Raw genomic sequence first — 24,639 nt, 5'->3', positions numbered from 1 at the left:
CACACACACACACACACACACCACACACACACACACACACACATACACACACACACCACACACACACCACACACACACACACACACACCACACACACACACCACACACACACACTGCTGGGAGAACGCACCTACGCCAGGGTACCACACACACACACACACACACACACACACACACACACACACACACACACACACCACACACACACCACACACACACACACACCACACACACACCACAAAAATGATGATGATTGATTCATTGATCCTGTGGAGCCCACAGACGTGTGTCAAAACACTGAACTGAGAACAAGAGTGTCTATTTAAGAGCCACCAGTGAAGTGTCCACAGCACAAGTGTCCACAGCACAAGTGTCCACAGCACAAGTGTCCACAGCACAAGTGTCCACAGCACCTGCTCACATCAAACCACACAAAATCCTAAGGTGTTACTTGGAGAGCTCAGTGTTTTCTGAAGTGAGCCGGGATGTAAAATGTTTGAGAAACACTGATCTACATGGAGAAAGAATAAAAAGTTGTATATTTTGTCCAGATTACTTCATATAAGACAAGACGAAGAGGTGGTGGAGACCAAACACAGAGCTAATATTGAATAGTGAATATTGTCTGATAAGATGAAAATATGCCAGTGGCCACGAAACAAACAAACAGCGACTGCAGGTTCAGTGATGTATTAAAACTCACCTTGTCTCTGACCTGCAGGTGAACTTTGAGGAGTTTAAAGACGGCTTCGTGGCCGTCCTGTCTCGCTCTCTGGACTTCAGCACATCGGAGGATGACAGCAGCTACCTGGAGCCAGGTAACAGACCAAACTGTCAACCAATCAGAGGAATCGTTCTTGTAAATAAAGTAAACTGAACCAACATGTAAACACTGTCTGTGTTGAGCAGTGTGAGAGTGTTGCACTGTGGGAACAGTGGCTGTGGTGGCAGAGCTGCAGACATGGTGGAGGTTGGTGGAGCTTCTGATTACACTGTTGTACTGAAGCTATTTATGTATCTGTGTGTGTGTGTGTGTGTGTGTGTGTGTGTGTGTGTGTGTGTGTGTGTGTGGCTCCTCCTCCACCACAGCTACACAACAAACAGAGGCCACTCAGCAGAGAGCAGATCTCTGCCAGGATGTTACCTCTTTGTTATGACCAACGTTTGTCATTAGTAACTGTAATTTAATTTCACAAAAGTAACTGTAACAGATTACAATTACATTTACTTTGTAATTTAATTACATGCAACTAGTTACTTCCCAACACTGGTAGTAGGTTAAACTTGTTTTTATCCTAACATGTTGTTAATGAGTGAGGAGTCAATATAGGTTACTTACAGACTATATAAAGGTCATGTAAAGGTCATATAAATTAAATTTAAATTGTGAATCGATGCATCCAGAAGTCCTTGAGCAGATGGTCATAAATGTGCACATATAATTTTAGGGTGAAGCTGCTGATGTCAGCAAACATTTTCAGTTTAAAGAGGACGTTTTTAACTGTGTGGCTGATCAGTATTGATTAATCTGTATTGATTAGGGTGCAACAGATCATAAACCTCAGATCGTATCATGATTTTGATCAGATCACTTTTTGAATCAGCAAAAGAGAAAAGAAAAGTGGGATCAGGGTTAAATTATTTTAATATATTTTAAATGCATGACTGCATTCGTCACCATAGTAATGAAATGGTAAATATAAATATAAATACAATAATAACAAAACAACAACAACAACAACAACCATACACAAAAAAATACACTAAAGTAATAATACTCTACAGTATACTTTGAATATGATATTCTACTGTATTATACCATACAATAGTACATATAATACAGTGTAATACACAACCACGTTTTGTAGTCTGGCTCAATGTCCCGCCCACACCACTGTCTGATTGGTTAGATGTCATGAGTAACAGCCAATCAGACACTAGATCTAGGATTTAAAATAGATTTTCCATCATTTCTTTAATACTCTTGCTGGTGGTTTTAAAAAGTTTAAAAGTTAACCTGGAGGAGGAACACTGTGTAATTATTAAAAATACTAGTCAAAGTTTACTGTTTCAGTGCCCTGATGTCGTAAAGGTTCTTATTAAAGTGGTTAAAATATCCTGCTTCTATTACCTGACTTTGTCACAAGTCTTAACCACATTTGAGGAATAATTGTAAAAATGTGTATTGGGTCTAAAAATCCAGCATCAGTTGGACATTTCCCGACTTTTACAACAGGACTTTTGAAGGGAAATGGGAGGAAAGACGTCTCAAAGACATAAAAATCGGTGTATTTGAGTTTTGTTTCCTGCAGGTCCAGAATGTCCCGGCCTGTTAGTGAGTCCGTTATTCTGGTCTGAGTGTGTTTAAAGTTCTGGTTCTGCTGCTGTGACACGTTCTGGCTCCAGGCTTCAGTTTGCTTACTCTGGTTCTTGGCTGTGAGTCTCTGCAGCTTCTCTGACCTACATACAAACCTGTCTGTCTTCATGTCTTCACGTCTTTCTGTCTCTGCAGTTGTTCCAGAGGAGGTGAAGCCAAAGTTCGTGAAGGGGACGAAGCGTTACGGCCGTCGCTCCCGTCCCGACAGTCAGCCCAACACCGCCGACTCAGAAGACTCGCCGCCGTCCAGAACCGAGGCCACAGACTCGTCGCCGGCCGGCGTCCGAAGAGCCAAACTGAGACGGTCGACGTCTCTGGAGAGTGTTGAGGTGAGACACTATTGATGTTTATGTTCAGACATAGTGAAGCTGCAGTGACAGGACCAACTTCACCTCATCTAAAATCTGCAGAAACATTTGTCATCTTTCTGTCCGACCTTTGACCTTTGACCTCCTCATCACTGTTGCTTGTCAATCACTTTAAAATTTGGCCAATCAGAGGCTTACAGTCCCCACCAATATCCCACCATAACCAGTCATTGATCAGTTTTTAATTCAGCCAATCACCTCACAGTATTATGAGACGGGACTTATAGAAACGGCTCACACTCCGTTTGTTTTGTACAGGATTTACATTTATTAATGCTTCATTTGATTCAAACTAAGATGTGATGATACAGCAGAGTAACAGTAAATATTCATGAGATTCTTATTGTAAAATTCACAATTGTTGTTCCTGTTTAAAATTAAAGGACACGACTTTTCAACCAGCGCTAACTAGTTAGCATGGCTAGTGTGTCTTCTTATCAACTCTTCACCACTGCTCATTTTAGAAAATCCATCACAAGAAAAGGTGTTTTTGTTTATGTTCAGGGTTACTGTGGGTCTGCTGTGGTTTGGATATTACACTTACACATATTGTGATTTTATTGCAGTTGTGATGAACTGCTCAGCCCTAATCATCATATGTTGTCTGACTTTTTTTTTTTTTTTTTTTACATAACTATTCTTTTTATTATTTTTATAGCTGGCATTTTACGTATATCTTATCCTTTTTCTTAATTGAATCAGTTCTAGTTGTGGTTTTTATCTATAGTGATTTATAATTATTAAAACAAACATATAATATCGTCCGATATGTCGATATCAGATTTTTTTAGTCCCTAATATCCGTATCAGCGTCTGCACCAAAACGCCACTCAGTCGGCCCTTGTGGTTTTCTTGTGGTGTCTTTTCTAAAATGAACTGTAGTTAAAGTTTCTTCAAGGAGTTGATAAGACGACTGACTTAGCTAGCTGGCTAACACTAACTTTGCTAACGGAGCTAGAGTTGCTAATATAAACAGGGCTGCTTATCTGCCTTGTTAGCTGATGCTAGCTCTGTTAGCGGGGAGTTGTTTGTGTACGTCGTCCCTTATAATCCTGTGAAGTGATTGGCTGAATTTAAAACTGATTGGCAGCTGCTTTGGTGAAATTAGTTTTTGGCTGACAGTGGGTTGCAAGCCTCTGATTGGCCAAATTAAAGAATGATTGACAGTTACTCCGCCCATTTAAAGTCTCCGTCTGCAGAGACACAAAGGAGTCGAAGTTTGTTCTTCTTGTTGAGCTGCTGAGACTGATGGACGATGATGATGGTGTGAAATAAAGCAGGAGGCTCCAACTGAGAGTTGATAGACTCAGACACACACACACACACACACACACACACACACACACACACACACACACACTGTGTCTGTGTGTGAATGAAGCTCATTGTGTGTTTTTGTTCTGGCTGGGTGAGGCTCGTCTCAAATATCCAGACGTGCTGCGATTCTGCTGCAGTCCAGTCAGTGAATACCTGAGGGGGGAGGAGGAGGAGGAGGAGGAGGAGGAGGAGGAGGAGGAGGGAGGAGGGAGGAGGAGGTGACTGGGGGAGGTTTGGTGGTTTTGGGGGCGTTGGAGGTTTTTCAGGAAGTGGGATTGTGAGGAATGTGGCTGCTGGCAGACGCTGTGTGCTGGTCTGGCTGCGGATCAGAGATGCATCTCTCTGTTTCTTTGGGACAGTTTTCGGCTCCTCAGCTGCTCTTTGTGCTCATTTAAAAACACGACTGTTCTGCAGGTTTTCAGTTTTATTCAGACTGCACCTCCTCTTCTTCTTCTTCTTCTTCTTCTTCTTCTTCTTCTTCATGAGCGCTTTGTTTTACAGAAAAGAGAAAAGAAGTCCTGATCGAGTAGTTTTGGTCCTTTAACTGAGAAATCGATGGAATCTGTATCTGACACAGTAAAATATCATCTGTAGAAACTAAATCTGACACGTCTGATGTTTCTTGAGCTGCTTGATCCAAATCCTGAAGGTTCTGATTTTAAACTATGATGTGAGATCATCTATGGAAACGAGGTCTCACTCTGTTGGAGCCGTTGAATTATAGAAACACTCTGGTTGTACGGTGGTGTAACAGATTGGAGCTGCTTCCCTCACAGTGTCCTGGATGTTGTAGCTGTTCAACACAGAGCTCAGCTGTAAGGCCTGTCCACCTGCTCAGGGCAGGTAAAATACCATGTTGGGCTAGTAAATCTAGCATCTCACTTTCCTGACTGGGCAAGGTGTAAAGAAGAATTATGCTGTTTAAATGCAAAAATGTTAGAAAAGTCAGTTTTCAGCCTCTCAAATGTGGAGATTGCTGCTTTTCTCAGTTGATCATTATATTAAACTGAATATCTTTGGATTCTGGACAAAACAACATCAGCTTGGACTGAGATAATATATAATAATATATCAGTACATATTGTATTGTGATATGGAACTAGATACGGTGATAGATTTTTGATATAATTATATTGTGAAGTGTTGTTTTTTTAAAGGCTGTATTACAGAAAAGTGATGTCATTTTCTGAACTTATCAGACTGTCTTAGTTACTAATGATTGTCAAAAATCTTATTGTGTTAATTGGGGATTTTAATGATTAATCATTAATTACCAATTTAAAATGTAAAATTAATTGATAATTATGGTAGAAATGGAAATAATTGTACCTGATTTGATATCGTTGTTTTGTCTGGTCAGGTCATTTGTTGAGTGGTGGTAATATTTTGTGAAAGCACCAACAGTCATATCTACAATATTGTTGCGATATCTGTATATCATCGTATTTGGTCAAAAATATCCTGATATGTGTTAGATTTTTCAGGTGTATCGCTCAGCTGGTCTGTAATCCTGAAGCCTCAGAGGTTCAGGACGTTCAGCTCAGGCTCAGTGTTGACACCATTAGCTTTCTGAAAGTACCTTCGGCGCTTCCACACCAAACTCTGAAAACCAAAAGAATGATTATTTTTAGCGTTACAACAAAGATGATTCAGTTTTTGTAGCTTTAAAAAAGATCTGATGATCAGACTGACCCACAGCCTGAGGCCTGTGCTGCCTGAGAAGACGAGCTGCAGGGCACAAAGTCGTCCTCGCCAACATCATGATAAAGTAGTTTTGAGACGGAGGATTGATTAGAAATGATTGATAAGCTATTGATGATTCAGGGATCTGATTGATGGTTAAACTGTAAACGGTGTGTGTTTCTATCTCAGTCTGCTGTGACATCACAGTGACTCCACTTTACTTTCTGTGTGTCTGTTTAAAATATTGAAGAGATTTTATGTAACTGGTCTCTGTGCTGCCCAGAGATTAAATACTCTAACTCTCTCTCTCTCTCTCTGCTGAATGTGGGTGTCTCTCACCCAGTTGTCACTGTGGCTCCAGCAGCTGAAATCTCTGTAAATACTTAACATTTTGCAGCATTTAGTCAGTTACATAAAGGGCTTACACACACACACACACACACACAGAGAGAGAGAGAGAGAGAGAGAGAGAGAGAGAGAGAGAGAGAGAGAGAGAGAGAGAGAGAGAGACAGAGAGAGAGAGAGAGAGAGAGAGGGGTCCACAGTCAGATCTCTCAACATCTACCGGCTGGATTTCCTTCAGATTTCCTGATCTGAGTCCTACGACACGAATCACCATACAGAGGTTATATATTGCTCATTCAGTCAGAACAGTGAGGCGAGAGTTCATCCTATTTGAACCAAACTGGTACCAGTACCTGGAATTTGGTACCAGAACCCAACGGTACCTTTTTTAATCTTTTTTTTGAATGAATTGGCTCTAATGCTAAAGCGTTGTGCTCGTACTGGTTTTTGCCAGTATGGCTGTGAAACAGGTTTTAAATGGGATTCATAATGTTCAGACAGGTCAGAGTGTGTTTGCTTTGTGTTGCTCCAAAAAGACTTCAGACACTTCTGAACTTACAGTCCATTTATTAACAAAGTTTTGATTGCACCGGTTGTATGTTTTTAATAAAAGTAATCAGAATCAGCCTACATGCCCAGTGTCATGTCACGATTAACAGCTGAGCTCTGCTCGCTATTGACTCCAGCTGTGTGGGCGGGGCCTCGGTACTGCGGCTACTGCACAGACTCTGGTTCCAAATGACATCACCAGAACAAGATGGCAGCTATCGGAGGAAGAGGAGAAACAGCAGCCATCTTTATTTACAGTCTGTAGTCAAAACTTTTTTAAAATTTAAAGATCAGTTTTTGTGTAACGAGGAAAAAATGGACTGACAAAGACATTTAATGTAAAGACTTCAGGACGCACACACCATCCAGAAACTAACCTCCTGAGAGAAAGAGAGTGTGTGTGTGTGTGTGTGTGTGTGTGTGTGTGTGTGTGTGTGTGTGTGTGTGTGTGTGTGTGTGTGTGTGGCCTCTCGTCATGTTAGCTGGTGAACACAGTGTGACAGATGTAGGCTAACTGTGCAGCTAACTCTCTGAACACTGACAGGTTAATAATTGATCTGCTGCTGCTGAATTTTTCACAGCAGCTTTAACCTCCTTTTCTTACATCATGGACCGCATGCAGCGACTAACACACACACACACACACACACACACACACACACACGCACAGAGCTGTGTGCAGGAGATGATGATGAAGGAACGTATTCAGGCCACTGCTTCACATCATGTCAGTGGTGTCAATGAAAGTTTTGATCAGCTTTAAAACCTGCTCAGAAAAATTACAAATGTTTTACAACATGATGACTTATTCATAATTTTTCCTGAAATAAAAACTTATGGACCACAAACTGAGTTCAGAAACTTGAAAACAAAATGAGGATAAGATGACATTATAAGAAATCACATCAGTGCAGATGCAGATAAACTTTAAAGGACAATAAGCGTGAAGTGGTTTGAATTGGGTTTAATTGTTAACCAATCATAAAATACATGTCAGTTTTCACCAAACAAAACATTTCTGTTCTGCTTCATCTGCCTCTTTGAATCTGAAAAAGTCAACAACCAGGAGCTGAAGCTGTTCCATCGTTCCAGGATCCGACGACAAAGTCGGTCATTTACCTCACAGAACAGGTGAGTTTCTACAGCTGCCTGCATCTGCAGCAGGTAACGTTAGTTCACATCCAGACTAACGTGTTGAACACTAACAGATGGAGGCAGCTGTAGACCAACAGCTCCTGTCTTCAGGTTCAGGTGGAGTTTGGTTGTTTTATTTCAAGACGCTTTAAGAGATTTTAATGAACAAAGTCAGAGCTCAAAAATTATTATGTTCCTGAGTCAGTCAGTGAGAACAGTTATACAACACTGTTCAATATTTAACACTAATGTTCATTCATGGAGGCTGTGTGTTTCCTCTGGGACACACACACACACACACACACACACACACACACACACACACACACACACACACACACACACACACACACACACACACACACACACACACACTGAACTTAATAACAAAACACACATTCTGACTGTTTCCTTAAACCTGCTGCATCACAAAAACGTCCAGCCTGAGAGAGAGAGAGAGAGAGAGAGAGGGAGAGAGAGAGAGAGAAAGAGAGAAAGAGAGAGAGACAGAGGGAAGTTGCTGATTTGGCGACACCTGCAGGTAGTCATGGTAACAGCAACAAACTGCAGCTCAAAACTTGGATGAAAAAAGTGTGTATTTAAATAAAACTGAACTTTTAAACATTAAACTTGAATCAAAAAATAAATCCTAACACCAGAAACTATTCTTTGATTTTCGTATTTGTTCTTCTGTCCAGCACTCATCAGTTTGGATTGTGCCTCTGCGTCACATGACATGTGACCAGCAGCATACAGTGAGTTTATTACCTGGCTGAGAGAAGTAGCAGGTGTGCAGTCGGTCCCCTGCAGCTCAAATGAGAATATGCAGGATTTTTAAACACACCTGAACATGTTAAAAATAGCTTGTCAGTACACCTGATGGCCTCTCGGTTATTTTCTGATGGGCGTTGGAAGGTTGAGACTCCGGTCGTGTGCAGGAGAGCAGACAGAAAGATGTTTTTACTTCTGTAGTGTCTAACTGAGTCTCTGTGGTCTGAAGTTTAGTTTCTTTCTTGCGTCTCTGTTTGTACTTTCAGGTTTCTGCTTTATTTTACAGTTTAACGTTCAGTTACTGCTGATGGAATATCTAAAATACAAATAAAACGTATAACGTATCTGATTTCTGCTTCTTAAATGTGAATATTTTCTGGTTTCTTTACTCCTCTCTGACAGTAAACTGAATATCTTTGTATTTTGGACAAAACAAGACATTTTAGGACGTCGTCTTGGACTGTGATCAACAATATACACATTTTAATTGCTTACTGAGAGCTGTACTGCAGATATAAATCTTAAATTAGCAAAACACCTGTGGGTCATGATCCAGTGATTGGGAATAAGTGCAATATAAGGTAATAGATCAACAGTCAGAGAGTACACAGTACTTTTACTGCGGAATACTTTTTAAGTGGATTTTCCTGAATATACTCACATACTTTGACTGAAGTAACAGATTGAGTGCAGGACTTTAACTTGTAGCAGTGTGGTGTTACCTCTGAACACTTGAGTGTTTTTGGAAAATCTGTTTTTTCTTGTTAATTTCACAAAAACAAAAAAAGTTCAACTGAATCGTCTGATCAGTTGTTGCTGTGAGAGAAAAGTCACAGGTTCAGTTTCCCACACACGTCCTGACAGACGGGGGGCCGCGGGCTACATGCTAAGCTCTTTAGCGTGACAACCAGGGGTCCATACACTGAACACACACACACACACACACACACACACACACACACACACACACACACAATATGTTCAGTCTAGCAGAAGTAATGACCGCTCAGAAATTCCTTCTGATCACTGTTTGGTTTGTTGGCATCATTGCGCGCGCACACACACACACACACACGCACGCACACGCACATGCACACACGCATGCATGCACGCACGCAGACACACACACACATGCACACACTTCCATAATTTTCTCCCAGCATGCTCTCACCCACGCTGCTCACACACTTTCTGCTGTTAGTTTAGACTAGTTTAACGGGCTGGTTAACACACACACACACACACACACACACACACACACACACACACACACAGGCTGTCGTTGACCTCCATGTTTTCTCTGCAGAGCCTGAAATCTGACGAGGAGGCAGGAAGTCAGAAGGAGAACATGCAGCCAGACTTTCAGAGTAAAGGTACTTTGTGCTGTTTATTGATTATTGATTGTTTATTGATAACTTGTGTTCTCCTCTGACAGAAGTTTCGATGTGAACACACTCACACTGGGTTCAGTCTGACTTCTCGTTGTGATGCGATGGATTCGAACCGTTGTTTATGGACGATATATTCTTCCAACCCTAATATGATTCAAGAACTTTATTATCATTGTGCACAAAATTGCTGTTGCGTCATCCTCAAACAGTGCATGTAGTCACACATATTTACAAAGAATAAATAGACAGAATTAAAAGGTGTCACATGCTATTATACATTATAAACATTCATGAGACCATGACGACTGTGCAGTGTTTAATATGAGGACTCATTAAATATACCATGTATAAACAAAAAGTTAAGATCAAATCATTTATTATCTAGATAACATGTCTGGACGGTTCCAACTGAAAAACACTGGATCCTACATTACCCATAATGCACCTGGACTGTCTCCAATAGTTTTGATGTGGAAGGAGATTTTTGACCATTGAAATGAAGTTCTGTAAATGTTCTATGTCATGTTTCTGCCTTTATTGATTGACTGTAGATATTATGATCGTGTATTAAACTCTGTCCCAGATAATAACATTCAAATAGTTTTTATTTCCTGTATTAAAATATCTGACGATATATTGGAGTGACAACATCTTCCAATCTGGTGGTTTGAGTTTTACACTTTGTCTTCACATTTTTATAAGTGATTGAGGTTTTAAACTCACAGCCAGTTCTGTTGTATCTAGTTGTTTCCTTTATGGGTCATGAGATATTAATATTAATGTGTTTTTCAGGTCCTCAGCAGGAGGCGGTGGACCTGGGAGTTGTTGTTGGAGGAGGTGGAGGAGGTGGAGACGTCCTGACGACAGTGTGTGATCACCTGGGCCTGCAGCAGCTCAACACAGAGGTGAGACAGACCCCGCCCACCACCTGCAGGAGGAACTTTAATATGATTCACTGTATTTCCTCAAATAAAAGAAACAGTGGTCAGATAAAAGCTGGGACTCGAATAAAATCTGGTGGATACGCGGGTGGATAAACTCGCAGTGGCCTCTGTAATGTGCGTGCTTAGTATTATGTTCATATCCATCACTTTAATTTAACAAATTCAACAATACGTTCATGCTATTTTCAACACCTTGTTGTTTGTAATTGATGTTTTCTGATTTCAGTCACTGTGTGTGTGTCTGTTAAAATCTCGGCCACAAGATGGCAGAGCTACACTTCAAATTCTGTATGGGAACCTCGCAAGTTTTACCTAACATGTTCCTGCAAATGTTTCACATTAAAAGCCTTGTTAAGAAATAGAGCTGCAATGATTAATTGATTAGATGTTAACTATTATATTATATATTAATCGCCAACTATTTTGATAATAGATTAATTGTTTTTTTTCAATATTTTCAACATTTTATAGCGCAAACACTTAATCTATTTATTGAGAAAATGATCATCAGATTAATTGATAATGAAAATAAACATTAATTGCGGCCCTATTAAGAAATGGAGAGAGGGCTTTTAATTTGAAACAGATACAGGAAGTCTTGAGTTTGTATTAACAGCATAATGTGGTAACTTTGCACTAAAATATGACCAATTATACTTATCAGACAGAGTTAATTAAAAATAAAGGCCTGTTTCAGATACTGACCCCGGTCACTATTTGAGGACATCCAGTGTTCTGATCAGGTGTCAATGTTCAAACAGGATCTGAACGTGCTGCTCAGGAAGCTGGACGCCGACCTGGACGGCAGAGTCAGCATCAGGGACTTCCAGAAGGTTCTGCGTGGCTCTGCCCCTGTCTCCTGCTCCACCCCTGTACGATCAGCAGACCTGCAGAGGGCGCTGCACAGGGTCAGACACACACTGATGCACACACACACACACACACACACACACACACACACACACACACACACACACACACACACACACACACAAACAATGTGGTTACATTAAAATATGAATTAGAGCTAAAATGACCAGATTTGAAAATACGCATTTTTCTCTGCTCAAGACTTTAAGTAGTTTGAACGTAATGTTGTTTGTCAGGTAAGAAAATATGAACCAAATATTATCTCTTGTTCTGTTTGTGTGAAAGAAATACAAAAAATGCAGGTGACATTAGCTTGTTGGAGAAGCTAACATCGATGTTAGCCTGTTCAAGAAAATAACATTGACGTTAGCCTGTCGGAGAAGCTAACATTAATGTTAGCTCTCTGGAGAAGCTAACATCGATGTTAGCTTGCTGGAGAAGCTAACATCGATGTTAGCCTGTTAGAGAAGCTAATGTTGTGGGAAGAATTATTTTTATTTTTTAATACCTCTGTTATCAAACGCACAAAAATGTAGTTTCAGTTTCAAATGTTGTAAATTTCCACCAAACCATATATCTTCAGATGAATCTATTTAACAGATACAACAAAAACTGATAAAAGATCATTTAGAACACCAGTTACTTTCCTGATGTTAATTTCTTCCTTTTCATATTTAAAACTGAACTACAACACATTTCCCACCAGAGAGAGTTTCTGAGTTTACGAGGAGCTCCTGAATGCACCAACAAGCAGGAAGTCCAATCAGGAGGCTCTGCTGCAGCTGTCAGTCATCAGTCCAATCAGGTGGGAGGGACTTGGCCCAGGTGCAGGTGGAGAGCAGGTAGCTGGTGGTTCATACAGACAGACAGACAGACAGGTAGAAATCATCATGTATTGCACGTCAGGTCTGATCTCAGGCTGTGGTTTGTTAACGTGGGTGAAGACTGACAGGACGGCCGCCTTCACCTCCACCTCCTGCTACACTCAGGTGATTTAAACATCTGAACACTTCATCTTAGATCTGATTAGCAGGTTGAAAATGATCCCTCAGACTCTCTACACATCATCATCAGCAGCACAGTTAGTTTGCATGAGTCAGATTTTTCAGAAAAGTGTTAATTATTAGAAATTAATGATCCTGGCCAATCAAATTAAAGCAGAAACTATATGCATGCAATATATGCATAAATGAACGTTCCTGATTGTTTTTACTGACATTTCAGCATCACCTCATTTTATCCGGGTGCATGCATATAGACACTTTTCAAAATGTTGAGACAACTCAAAATTTCAAGGCAACTCACTGCCATAGATTTGTGAGTTTTCAGCCCAACTCAAACTTAAAAAAAATAAGTTCTGATGTATAATCTTTAATTAAGATGACTTGTTTTTTCTCCAGATAAACTTGTATCTTTGAGGTTTACAAACAAAAGAAAAACTTGTTTGGCCTTGCAATTTTGAGTTTATTCCACTTTTTAATTTTTACAGCTAAATCAGTGTATTTAGTCAGAATGAACACACTTTAAAAACTTTATTAAAAGGTTTACTGCAGTTACGAATCTTAAATGTCCTGAATTTCTTCAGTAGTCTTATATTTATTTAGTGACCCAAATAAAATCTCCTGTGACCCACCTGAGGGTCACGACCCAGTGTTTGGGTCTTTCTCTCAGCACCCCTCGCTCTGCCTGTCCTCCTGCGTCCCTCCTGTGAGACATCGCATCTAAAACTGGTCCAATCAGGAATGTGTAATATTCCTGTGTGGACGGCCCAGCTCTGAACTGGTGTTTGTGTCCCTCGTGTCCCTCGTGTCCCCCGTGTCCCTCGTGTCCCTCATGTCTCTGAGTGAAAGGAGGCTAATCCAGATTAAATGTTACAACATCAGCCTGCAGCAGCAGGAATCTGTTCAGTCCTGCTGTGTTCCAGCTCTCAGTCTGGAGAACCTGCTCCACTGTTGAATCCAACTTGTTCGTCTTCTCCTGTCAGGTGGACTGACATCCGTCTCTGGTCTCTTGTCTCATGCAGTCTCAGGCGGTGTCGGAGGAGCGCTCGGCTCGCTCCGCCTCGCCCTCCCTGCTGACGGCCACGGTGGGTCAGAGGGTCCTGAGCCGGCTGGACGACGGCTCGGGATGCAGCAGCCCCGAGCGGGTCATCGCCCTCTGGACGGAGGAGGGCATCAGGAACAGCCGGGACATCCTGCAGGTCAGTGCTGAGACGGGCTGGACGCCCCTCACATTTAGATCGATACAGTTTGGGTTCTGGTCCCCAGCAGAACCTTTGTATGGTATCATTTGGGGTTTTTCCAACACTGTTGCTAAACTGCTAGTTTAAAACGGTCCAGGTTCCTAAGTGGTGCCTGAATCACAGGTTTTTAACAAAGAAACACAAAATAAAGATTGAGGACATTAAAGAATGTCTTTATTTTTTCATTGCTGAAGAAAATGAGAACTTGAATTTGAACATTTAATTAACTGTTAACAGTTAAAGTGAATATATTTACTCACATAATGATTCCACATAAAATCAAACTGAACAGAAACAGCAACATAAATTATCCTGTCTTCTTCTTCATCCTCTGTCTTCTTCATCATCCTCTGTCTTCTTCTTCATCCTCTGTCTTCTTCTTCTTCATCCTCTGTCTTCTTCTTCTTCATCCTCTGTCTTCTTCATCATCCTCTGTCTTCTTCTTCATCCTCTGTCTTCTTCATCATCCTCTGTCTTCTTCTTCATCCTCTGTCTTCTTCTTCATCCTCTGTCTTCTTCTTCTTCATCCTCTGTCTTCTTCTTCTTCATCCTCTGTCTTCTTCATCATCCTCTGTCTTCTTCATCATCCTCTGTCTTCTTCTTCATCATCCTCTGTCTTCTTCTTCTTCATCCTCTGTCGTCTTCTTCATCCTCTGTCTTCTTCTTCATCCTCTGTCGTCTTCTTCATCCTCTGTCGTCTTCTTCATCCTCTGTCTTCTTCTTCTTCATCCTCTGTCTTCTTCTTCATCCTCTTTGACTTCTTGCTCGTATTTGTTGCTGTCGTCTTCAGTGTCTTCTTCATCATCCTCTGTCTTCTGTATTAGTGTCTGTCTTCTTCATTTTTGTCTTGTCCTTTGTCCTCTTCATCTTCTTGTTCCTTGTTGTTGTTGTTGTCTTCTTTGTCGTTGTCTTTTTCTTCTTCTTCATTATTGTCTTCTTCACCCTGTCTTTGTCTTCGTCTTTTACCTTTGTCTTTCTCTTCATCCTCTCTTTGTCTCCTTCATTATTGTTGTCTTTTTCCTTTTTCTGTCTTTTTCTTCTTTGTTGTTTTCGTCTTTGTCTTTTTGCTCATATTTGTTGGCATTGTCTTCATTTTCTTTATCTTTGTTTTTTCTTCGTCCTCTTGTTCACCTTTGTCTGTTTTTTCTTCCTTGTCGTCCTCTTCATAATTGTCTTTTGTCTTCATCTTTTCTTTTCTTCTTCATTTCCTTTGTCATCTTTTTCTCTCCTGATGTGTTAAAATGTTCAGTTTCAGTTATTAATTTCTGTCAGCAGTGACTGAAGAGATTTTATTTTGACTTGTTTTAGACATTTTAAAATAAAAAATGAATCAGTTGGTTGAGTGTTCAGCTCGTGTCCTGAGGCGGCGGGTCCTCTGCAGCAGCTGTGGGTTCGACTCCTGCCACTTCCTGTCATATCTTCAGCTGTTCTACACATTAAAGGTGTAAAAAGCCTAAAATATATGCATATACATGAAAAAGGAAACTGAGCATTAAAGGTGATTCCAGGTTTCAGGTGTAAATGAGAATATTTTGGTGAGATCGACAGAACCAGACGAGCTCTGTGTCACACTCACAGGACATTTTCCTCGTCTCCGTCTCGTCTCCGTCTTGTCTCCGTCTCGTCTCCTCCTGTCTGTTACACCACTTCCTCGATGAACCGTCTTTATCTCCCACTGAGTTTCGGGCCAGACCTCCTCGTCAGTCCTGTGGTTTCTCTCTGCTGCTCTGAGGTTCAGGGTTTTCCCACACTGAGCTCAGCTCCTCCTCATTCCTCTGTAACTCCTCTGGAGGCTGAACTCGAGCTCAGGTTTCGTCCGTCCGTCCGTCCGTCCGTCCGTCTATCACAGTCCTGTCTGAGAGGAAACACAGCCAGAGGAGACGATTCTCACCTTTGACAGGAGAGAAAGTTTGTTTCTGTCTGAGGAGATTCTGGACTCGTCTGTTAGCTGGACAAATCGTTTAAACATGGTTGTGATTAACACTGTCAGTAATTCAAGCCAAGATTGGACTTGAACAATTTTGAAACTCCAATTATAATAATCACTGCAGAAGAATTTGTCTTTGCTGCAGAAACAGACGAGACTGAAAGTCTGCAGCGTCGCTAACAACCACATAAGGAGTCATCTCATATGATTTCAGCTTCTTAAATGTGAAAAGTTTCTTTCCTCTTTTCTCACAGTAAACTGAAGATCTTTGGTCCAGCAGAGCTGCAGATGCGCTGTAGATGTATTTATCAGTGTCTTTTATTGTCCCCCTGCAGACTCTGGACTTCCCTCTGGAGGAGCGTCTCAGTCTGGCCGACTTGACTTTGGCTCTGGACAACGAGCTGCTGGTCAGCGGGAACGCCATCCAGCAGGCGGCGCTCATCTCCTACAAGAACGAGATCCAACACCTGCAGTAGGTTTTTTTATTGTCTTCTGGAGACAGAAGTTTTATAAAGTCAGTCAAGAGCAGCTGCACGAACATCGGAAGAAACCAGAGCTTTTATGCAAAACGTGTTAAGGTTCAGAGAAAGTGAAAAAACTCAGTCCCGACAGGATTTCAGGCTTTTTTGATCGTTGCAGCCAAAAACGTCTGATTTCAGCTTTTGAAAGTAAAATAAAATAAAATTGTGATGATGTTGTGAGGGTTTTAGTTTTTTATAATGACGTTCCAGGAGCTTTTGAAAAAAAAAAGTAGCAAATTTAGTTCTGGTGAGAATAAAAACAATCTCATACGTCTTCTGGGTAACTATGGAAACCATGAGGTTAAATATAATGATGATTAAAAAAGTCAAAATTATGACTTTTCATCTCATACTTTAGATTTTTTATCTCAAAATTATGTTGTTGTTTTTTTAAATCTCATAATTGTAACATTTGTGATATTTTTTCTTCCAGTGGCAGAAATGGGCCTCCATAGGTAACTTTACCTGACGAGCTTGATATTACAAAAATTCTAAATAAAATCTTCACCTGGGGGTTTTACACAAACTCAAGCAAACACAAAACTATAGAATATATAACGTACAAAAGGTTCGCCTGAGGGACTGATGTGATTGGTGGAACTCCTTCTTTTGCTCCGTTTATAAATCAAATTTAGAGGATTTTGTTTTTCACTCAGTTCAGAATCTGATTCGTCTCAAACTAACAAACAAACAGTTCTGTTATTGTTGATGATGATGATTAACTGTGTTTGTCTTCTGCTCTCTCTGTTGTTTAGTTTGTTTCACCTCAGGCTGAGCATTGATCTGAATATTGATCACAATATATTGATCACAGTGTGTTGTCATTAGACCCACAGGATGAGTCCAGGAGGGGTCGATGGCTGATTTACATGTTGCCTCCTGTTAGCTAACAGAACAGACGGGTTTGGGAATGTGTCGTTTTTCTGTTTGGACAAAGCTAGGCTAACAGTTTCCACTTATTTCCAGTCTGTGTGCTAAGCTAGGCTAACCACAGAGCTAAAACTGATGTCAGAGAGAGAAAAAGGATTTCTATAAATAAATGATGGATTATTCCTTTAGACGAACAGTAAAATGAGAACATGCTGTGGAGTACGGCTTCATAATATGATAAAAAAAAAATCATATTGTGATTATTTTTACGTATAATGCGATATGATTTGCGATTTTTGCATCACAGTTTTAATTTTCACTTAAAAAATAAGTAAATAAAATCATGATGATGTGACATTTGCTAGAATCAGAACCAAACAGACTGTGATACTGGTTTCCAGTAGGACCAGTAGACTGTGGTCAGTGGACCCGCAGTGATTTCATGTCACATCCTCTGATGTTCAACATGAACCAGTTCACAGCTGCTGGAGGTCAAAGGTCGAGTCCACATCTGATCAACTTCTCTGTATGGACAGACGTGTTGTGTTGTGCGTGTCTGTCCAGGAGAGCTCCCCCTGCTGGAGGGCAGCTGTGTCTGCAGAGAAACCAGTGAGACCAGTAGGATGTTAGAAACACAGACAGCGTCAGTGATGGAGGTGGTCAGACGTGTCCTCTGGCTGATACAGCTGAAGAACCCGTCACGATAGTCAAGTTTCATATCCATCGATATCGATAATTATTGATCATGCAGGTTGTGACTGAGGACATGTTTTGTTCTCCAAAAGGTGGAACCAGTTCTCGATTCCCAGTGTGGCAAAGTTAAACCAGCAGAAATCGGCAAGAGACAGTTTTTTAAAAGGAACATATGAACTGATTCAAATCAGAAGTTTAAATTTATACATTTATCTTCTTTTATCCAAAGTTTGATGTTTTGTTTTTCTGTCCAAACATGTTGAGTTTAAATCCAGAAAATGAATCTGAAATGATTCAGGAGATGAAGAGTATGAACGTTGAGATTCAGTGTGTTTATTTTTATTCATACTGAACTGGATTTTGTTTGAGGAGAAATATTTTTACTGATGTTCTGTGAATGAAAGTGAAAGTTCTCACCTCGCTGCAGTAAAGAGTTCTGCACTAGAACAACAATAAAATACTCATTTATTGAGCAAAAGTTGTGAACCTGTGAAGAAGCATCATTTAAGAGTGTCTCTGTCTGTCTGTGTGTGTGTGTGTGTGTGTGTGTGTGTGTGTGTGTGTGTGTGTGTGTGTGTGTCTGTGTGTCTGTGTGTGTGTGTGTGTGTGTGTGTGTGTGTGTGTGTTGAGGATGGTGGCGGAGCAGGCCTGCAGGGAGCGTGATAAGGTGAAGGCCGACCTCGATCTGGCTGATCAGAGGAACCTGCAGCTGGTCAGAGAGGTGGACGACCGCCACGCCAGCATGGAGACCCTGAACCAGAGCCGGATCAGGTCAGACCCACTCATTTATACTGGTTTAATACTGGTTTATACTACTGTATTACTGGTTTTTACTGGACTGCAGCTGCTGGCTTAAGGGAGATAAATTTTTGATATTTTTAAGTTTTGACCAATAGTGTGATTTAGACTACAAATCTAAATTACAGTCATGTTTTGATTGTTCTGATATAAATAAGATAAGTTTGTCTAAAATACCATCAAACTTGTTTCTACATGAAAATAAAAATAAAAATGAAAAACCTATAAAATGATCAAATGTTGCTTGTTTTTGTAGAGAAATGACCACAACTCAAATTTCAGATGTGTCTTTTCTTTATGTTGTTACTAGAGTTGAACACATTCTATTGATTTTACAGTGAGGCTTACTGCAATCTTTAAGTTTTCTAAAATATTAAAAATGCATAATATATTTATCAAGGTTTAGTGTCCACAAAATCTGAGTGAAAATAGACTTTTATAATTATTTGAAAATCTGCACATTTTCAAATTCAGAGCATTTCTGTAGGAGTGATGTATCACTCCCTCAGGAGAACTGAGGAGAACTGAGGGAGTGAACTTTAGCTCACAGAACACAGGAGCTAACGTTAGCTTTACCTTTACTTCAAACACAGTCATAAATACTGAAAATAAAGATAAAGATATTGATCTTGCAGTCATTGCAGGGACATAAACCCCGCCCCTAAATAAAAAGCTAAAGGTTGACAAGCTGCTCTGTGATTGGCAGGGACCTGGAGCAGGAGTTCCGTGATAGGCTGACGGCTCTGCGCAGTCAGTCGGAGCAGGAGAGCGAGGCTCTGCTGCAGCAGGTGGAGAAGGAGCGCAGCGTGCTGCAGGAGGAGCTGCAGCTGCTCCGAGTGCAGGAGACGCAGCTGCAGGAGGAGCTCTGCGGCGCCACACAGGTGAGCTCACCTCGACTCCATTCAACTCCACACCTGCCACAAAACTGCAAACAGCATTTTAATTTTCTCCACTGAGAGAAAACACATTTAAACTGATGTTTGAAGAGGCAGCTGCTGAGTGTGTGAAGCTCCACAGTCAGTGTTTCGTGTCCTGCTGATTTAAATGTGAACAGAAATACAAATATTATATATGTAATATTAAATCAAAGTGTTGTGTGTTCAGGAGAACAGTCGTCTGGAGGAGGAGCTCAGTGTCGTGAAGGTGAAACTGACTGAAGCAGAAAGTTCAGTGAACAAACTGCAGAGAGACCTGGACCAGCTGCTGCACGACAAGGTAACACAACACACGACAACAAACACACAAAACAACAAAACACTTTTAATGAATCGGTTCTTATCAGCTTCAACACTTCTGAGTCTTTAAAACCGCAGGTTACTGACTTTATGAGGTGCACTTGAATGCATCATCCCTGTGTGGTGGCAGACTGTCCTCTGAGTCTTCTGTCCTCATCAAATAGAAACTCTGCCAACATTCAAACTTGATAGTTTTTCATTTTCGACGCGGCTGCTTCATCATCTGCTCGGCTCTTCTGATTGGCCCTCATACACAACCACCAATCCAACTGTTTAGAGCGAATATCAGCTGATAATGACTGATGGCTGATCAATCACATCATCTTTATCTTTTCTGTTCACAGTGTATAAATGTACCTATAAGTCTTTAGTAAAGAATCATGTCCATCTCTGTGGAGCGTTTTGGCCTCTTTTAGCTCCTTTTTTGGTTTTGCAGCATATTTCTGCTTCAGTCTGCGTGTTTCCAGCAGCAGCTGTTTGTAAAGGTGTTTTCACACCAGGTAACGTGCTGATTGGACAGTTTTGGTGATTGTTATGCTGCATCATCAGTGCATAAACCCCCACCAGGATTGAACACAGAGACCCACCTTTTCAGCCAGACTCGATCCAGTTCTTTGGTCGTACCAGGGTTAGATTGACAGCTTTCACACCAGCAACAGCTGGCAAACAGACCAAATTCAGTTTTAACCAGACCAAACAAGGCAGGTGTGAAAAGGCCCTTAAACTCACCGAACACAACCTGCTGGGCGTCAAACGGCAGACGGACACAGTCAGAGAGCAGCCGGTGAACACAGAGGAACATTTAGCTGCTAAAGACACAGAGATTTCACTGAGGAGGTGGAGGAGACCAAAAACACAAACACAAACACGACTCCACATCAACCACTGGATGGTTTCTGCTGGATGGGGACGCAGCAGCTGTTCAGCTTCATTAATACAGTTTTAACTGGGATGTAAACCAGTATGAACCAGTTTTAATTAGTGTTTTGTAACTGGACCAAAAAATGTCCCCATAGTCAGAGTGTAACATTAGTCCTCACAGAGATACAAGAACATGAACACACACACACACACACACACACACACACACACACACACACACACACACACACACACACACACTCTGTGTGGTGTAAGGTGACTCATCTCCTTGTAGCTGATCAATAATTGATGAACGTTTCCTCTCTGACTTCACTTCATTCATCTCATCTTCTTCACTCTTCACTCCGACTGAAGAAGATGACTTTTGATCGATTGATCGATGAAGATGACTTTTGATCAGCTGAGTGATGAAGATGACTTTTGATTGGTTGACAGCTTCATTAAACCAGTAACTGTTTGACAGTTTGGCAGTTTGGATGCAGCAGGATCAGGTCTGAGTCATGAGGAGCGATTCTCTGAGATCGTCAAAGAATACGAGCTGCAGTGCCGGGTGAGAGACACACACACACACACACACACACACACACACACACACACACACACACACACACACACAGAGAGAGAGAGAGAGAGAGTCTTTAATTTAATTCATGTTCATTATTTTAACTTGTATTTCCTCTGCTGTCTGCAGAGTCTTTCAGTATCTGTTTGTTTCTCAGTTGTCTCTCCACCTGCAGACACGTCGCAACTGAAACTTTAAGAACTCAACTTTGATTAAATGTTTTCTTGTTTTTAGATTAGACAGAAGTTCAAATGCCCAAATATTATAAAACAAATTGGTGTCCGTGGACGTTTTGACAGAATAATCCAGTCGTCTCACAGTCTGTCAGTGAGACTGAGCTGAAGGATCCAGATTTTTGTTTAGTCAGTGTAAACTGAATCAGCTCCATGTTGATAAAGTGAAACATGTTCAGTGGTCTGATGGAGGTGGAGACGTTTTAATGTCTGTTTTTGTTTGTGCACCTGAACGCCTCGTGTTGGTTCAACAGAAAATCAAGGTGAGAATCAGTTCACTGACACCTGAGAGAGAGTTTAACAAAGATTCAGGTCCTTATTATAAATGTTGTGGTTTGTTTCGGTTGTTTTGTTGCAGCTTCTTGTCTAATTTTTATCAATTAATTAATTTAATTTTTTTCTCTTTTCAAGAAGAATCACTTCTGTCAGCTGATATTTCTGAGTTATTAAAGAGCAAACAGATAAATCAACTTCTGAGAAACAGACAGAGGACACATGCAGGTCATTTAATAAAATAATCATTTGTTAAATTAGAAAAAAATGAAAACTGAAAATATTTTATAATTAATAATGAATTAAGAGCTGTGAGCCTCCATCTGTTGTGCATTGCATTATGGGAGAACAGCGTCCACCAGCAGCTGTAGTGACTACAGAAACTCTGATCAGAATTATTATTACAGCCTCATTGGCTGCTGAAATGATAAAAATGATGCAAAATCAGTTTCCGTCTCTGGTTGCCATGGAAATGTTGCTGTTTGTGTGTGTTGGTGTTTGTTTGCATGCAGGTAGATTCATGTACAGTTCTGCTGTAGATCCTGAATGTATGTGTGTGTGTGTGTGTGTGTGTGTGTGTGTGTGTGTGTGTGTGTGTGTGTGTGTGTGTGTGGGTGCGTGGGGTTGTGTTGTGTTCAGGAGCTGCGGGACAGAAATGATGAGCTGAGCTCAGAGTTGGAGCTGCTGAAGAGTCAGAGGAGCAACAGGAAGTCCAGACGAGCTGCAGGAGACGACGGCAACGCTCTGAGCTGGAGCCAACAACGCTCCGACAGCGCCGAGTCAGACTCTGGTAACACAACAACATGATAACGCACAGCATTTCAAAATATTTCAATTATGAAACTAAAATCAGTCACAAACTATAGAATCGACTCGTGTTTCTCTGATTCCACCAAAGTTTTTTTTCCTGATGAAGATGAAACTTTTCTGTTTAAAACCAGATCAAGACTTCTGAGTTCATGAAGAGGAAAAAAACAGTCTAACACAAATATGAGTGAGTTGGTTAAAGTGCAGTAACAAGTTTCTGACAGAAGGTGGAGCAAATTCATCTGTTTATCAACACAAAGTAGAGCTCTGATTGGCTGCAGAGTTGATGTCATAACGAGCTCTGATAACATCAGCTACTGAATGTGTCTGAACAATAAATGAAAAGATGTTTAATTTGATCAAATAAATTTAATTCTTAGTTCATTTTAGCCTGTAAAATGTCAAAAATATATTTTAAAAAAAGTCCATCAATATTGATTTTTTTTTTTGACATTTTAAGATGTTCAGTTTACTGAAATGTCAGAAAGAAATATATAAAATTCCCCACAAAAGAAAAATATCAGAATAGAGACGAATTTTTATTTGATTAACTCGATTGATGATGAAAACAGTTAATCAATTATCAAAACAGTTGCAGTCTGTTTTAATTGTGATTCTGATTATTATGACTAATTAACTAAATTTGATACAAAATGAAGGAGAAAAACAACTTTAAACAAAAATATTTGATAATTTGAAAAATAAAATATTAAAACAAATAATCTGAATTTATTTATTTTACAAAGAGCAGCTGTGAGTTGAAACTGCAGTGAGATTTTAACAGGATTGTAGTCTCTGCTGAACAGGTTTGATCTGTTCAGGTAGACGGCAGACACGCCCACACACACACACACACACACACACACACACACACACACACACACACACACACACATTCATCTGTGCAGGTCAGAGTCAGTTTACAGTCTCATCATGTCTCACAGTGAGTCTCTTCTCTATATTATCTGTATGTTATATTTATATGGTTGTATTATATTTAAATTTAAGGATCAGTGTGTTAAAGTTTGTTAACAGTCTTTGTTTGTTTGTTTGTTTGTTTTGTGTTTCAGACGAGTCAGACATGAAGCGCAGCTCGTCTCCTCTGGTCAGGAAGAAACTGCAGCCGGCAGATAAAACTGGTGAGAAGACACACACACACACACACACACACACACACACACACACACTGTTTGTAGTGAAAACCCGTCTGTGTGGTCGCACCATGAAGCTTGAGTGTGATTGGCTGAGATGCCTGTCCATCAAAAGCAGCTGACAGAGGAGTTTAATGTTGCACTGGACTGATTTTCTTTTTAAACAGACGAACCTGAGTGGAGTTCAGTTCTGTTAAAATCTTCAACTGAAATTCAGATCAACATCTCATCATCAAGAGTAAAAAGTAGGATAAAATAATAAAATGTTAATTAAAATAGAATGATGTCGAGATATCTAAAAAGATAATAAGATTTATTTATTGTTATTTACAGACATATAAAACTGCAAAAAAAAAAAAAAAAAATCAACAATGCAAGAAATAAACAAAACAAATAAATGTGTCAGGAAGCCATGAGTTTTTACAGGGACCTGCTCTCCTTATAGGAAAAAAACAAACAAACAAATAAAAACAATAATACTAATCAAAACTAACACTAACATCATTTAAGAAAAACAAACTGCAGCATGTTGCTGCACGTTTCATCGTATTTTAAAGAAATCATGACGTTTTATGGATCAAACACTTATTGATTAATTAATCAAATCATTGCTGTTAAAGATCTTTGTATTCCTTTACTGCAGCTTCTACCATGAAAATAAAATAACAGAAATATCTGATCAGATACTGAAATAAG

The 24,639-nt window shown here is 40.3% G+C and overlaps 1 protein-coding gene across 4 annotated transcripts in view; it reads left to right on the top strand.

The window, feature by feature from the left end:
• Nucleotides 1-24,639, top strand: part of ninl (ninein-like) — a 37,533-nt gene that overhangs the window by 3,921 nt on the left and 8,973 nt on the right. For 2 of the 4 annotated variants that reach the window (XM_084735252.1, XM_084735255.1), the window contains exons 3-15: nucleotides 722-818; nucleotides 2,513-2,706; nucleotides 9,851-9,917; nucleotides 10,728-10,840; nucleotides 11,641-11,787; nucleotides 13,773-13,949; nucleotides 16,254-16,390; nucleotides 18,633-18,773; nucleotides 19,507-19,681; nucleotides 19,905-20,015; nucleotides 21,381-21,467; nucleotides 22,625-22,775; nucleotides 23,863-23,931. In XM_084735252.1, coding sequence (XP_084591378.1) covers nucleotides 722-818; nucleotides 2,513-2,706; nucleotides 9,851-9,917; nucleotides 10,728-10,840; nucleotides 11,641-11,787; nucleotides 13,773-13,949; nucleotides 16,254-16,390; nucleotides 18,633-18,773; nucleotides 19,507-19,681; nucleotides 19,905-20,015; nucleotides 21,381-21,467; nucleotides 22,625-22,775; nucleotides 23,863-23,931 — 1,666 coding nt within the window. Of the gene's footprint in view, nucleotides 1-721; nucleotides 819-2,512; nucleotides 2,707-9,850; nucleotides 9,918-10,727; nucleotides 10,841-11,640; nucleotides 11,788-12,571; nucleotides 12,739-13,772; nucleotides 13,950-16,253; nucleotides 16,391-18,632; nucleotides 18,774-19,506; nucleotides 19,682-19,904; nucleotides 20,016-21,380; nucleotides 21,468-22,624; nucleotides 22,776-23,862; nucleotides 23,932-24,639 lie in introns of those variants that run through there. The other 2 variants (XM_084735253.1, XM_084735254.1) reach the window with 2 other exon arrangements.

The sequence above is a fragment of the Lutjanus erythropterus genome, chromosome 14 (assembly GCF_056507025.1).
Source record: "Lutjanus erythropterus isolate fLutEry1 chromosome 14, fLutEry1.hap2, whole genome shotgun sequence".
Classification (NCBI taxonomy): Eukaryota; Metazoa; Chordata; class Actinopteri; order Lutjaniformes; family Lutjanidae; genus Lutjanus; species Lutjanus erythropterus.
Note: the sequence above shows the minus strand (reverse complement) of the source record. Positions and strands in the feature narration are given on the sequence as shown.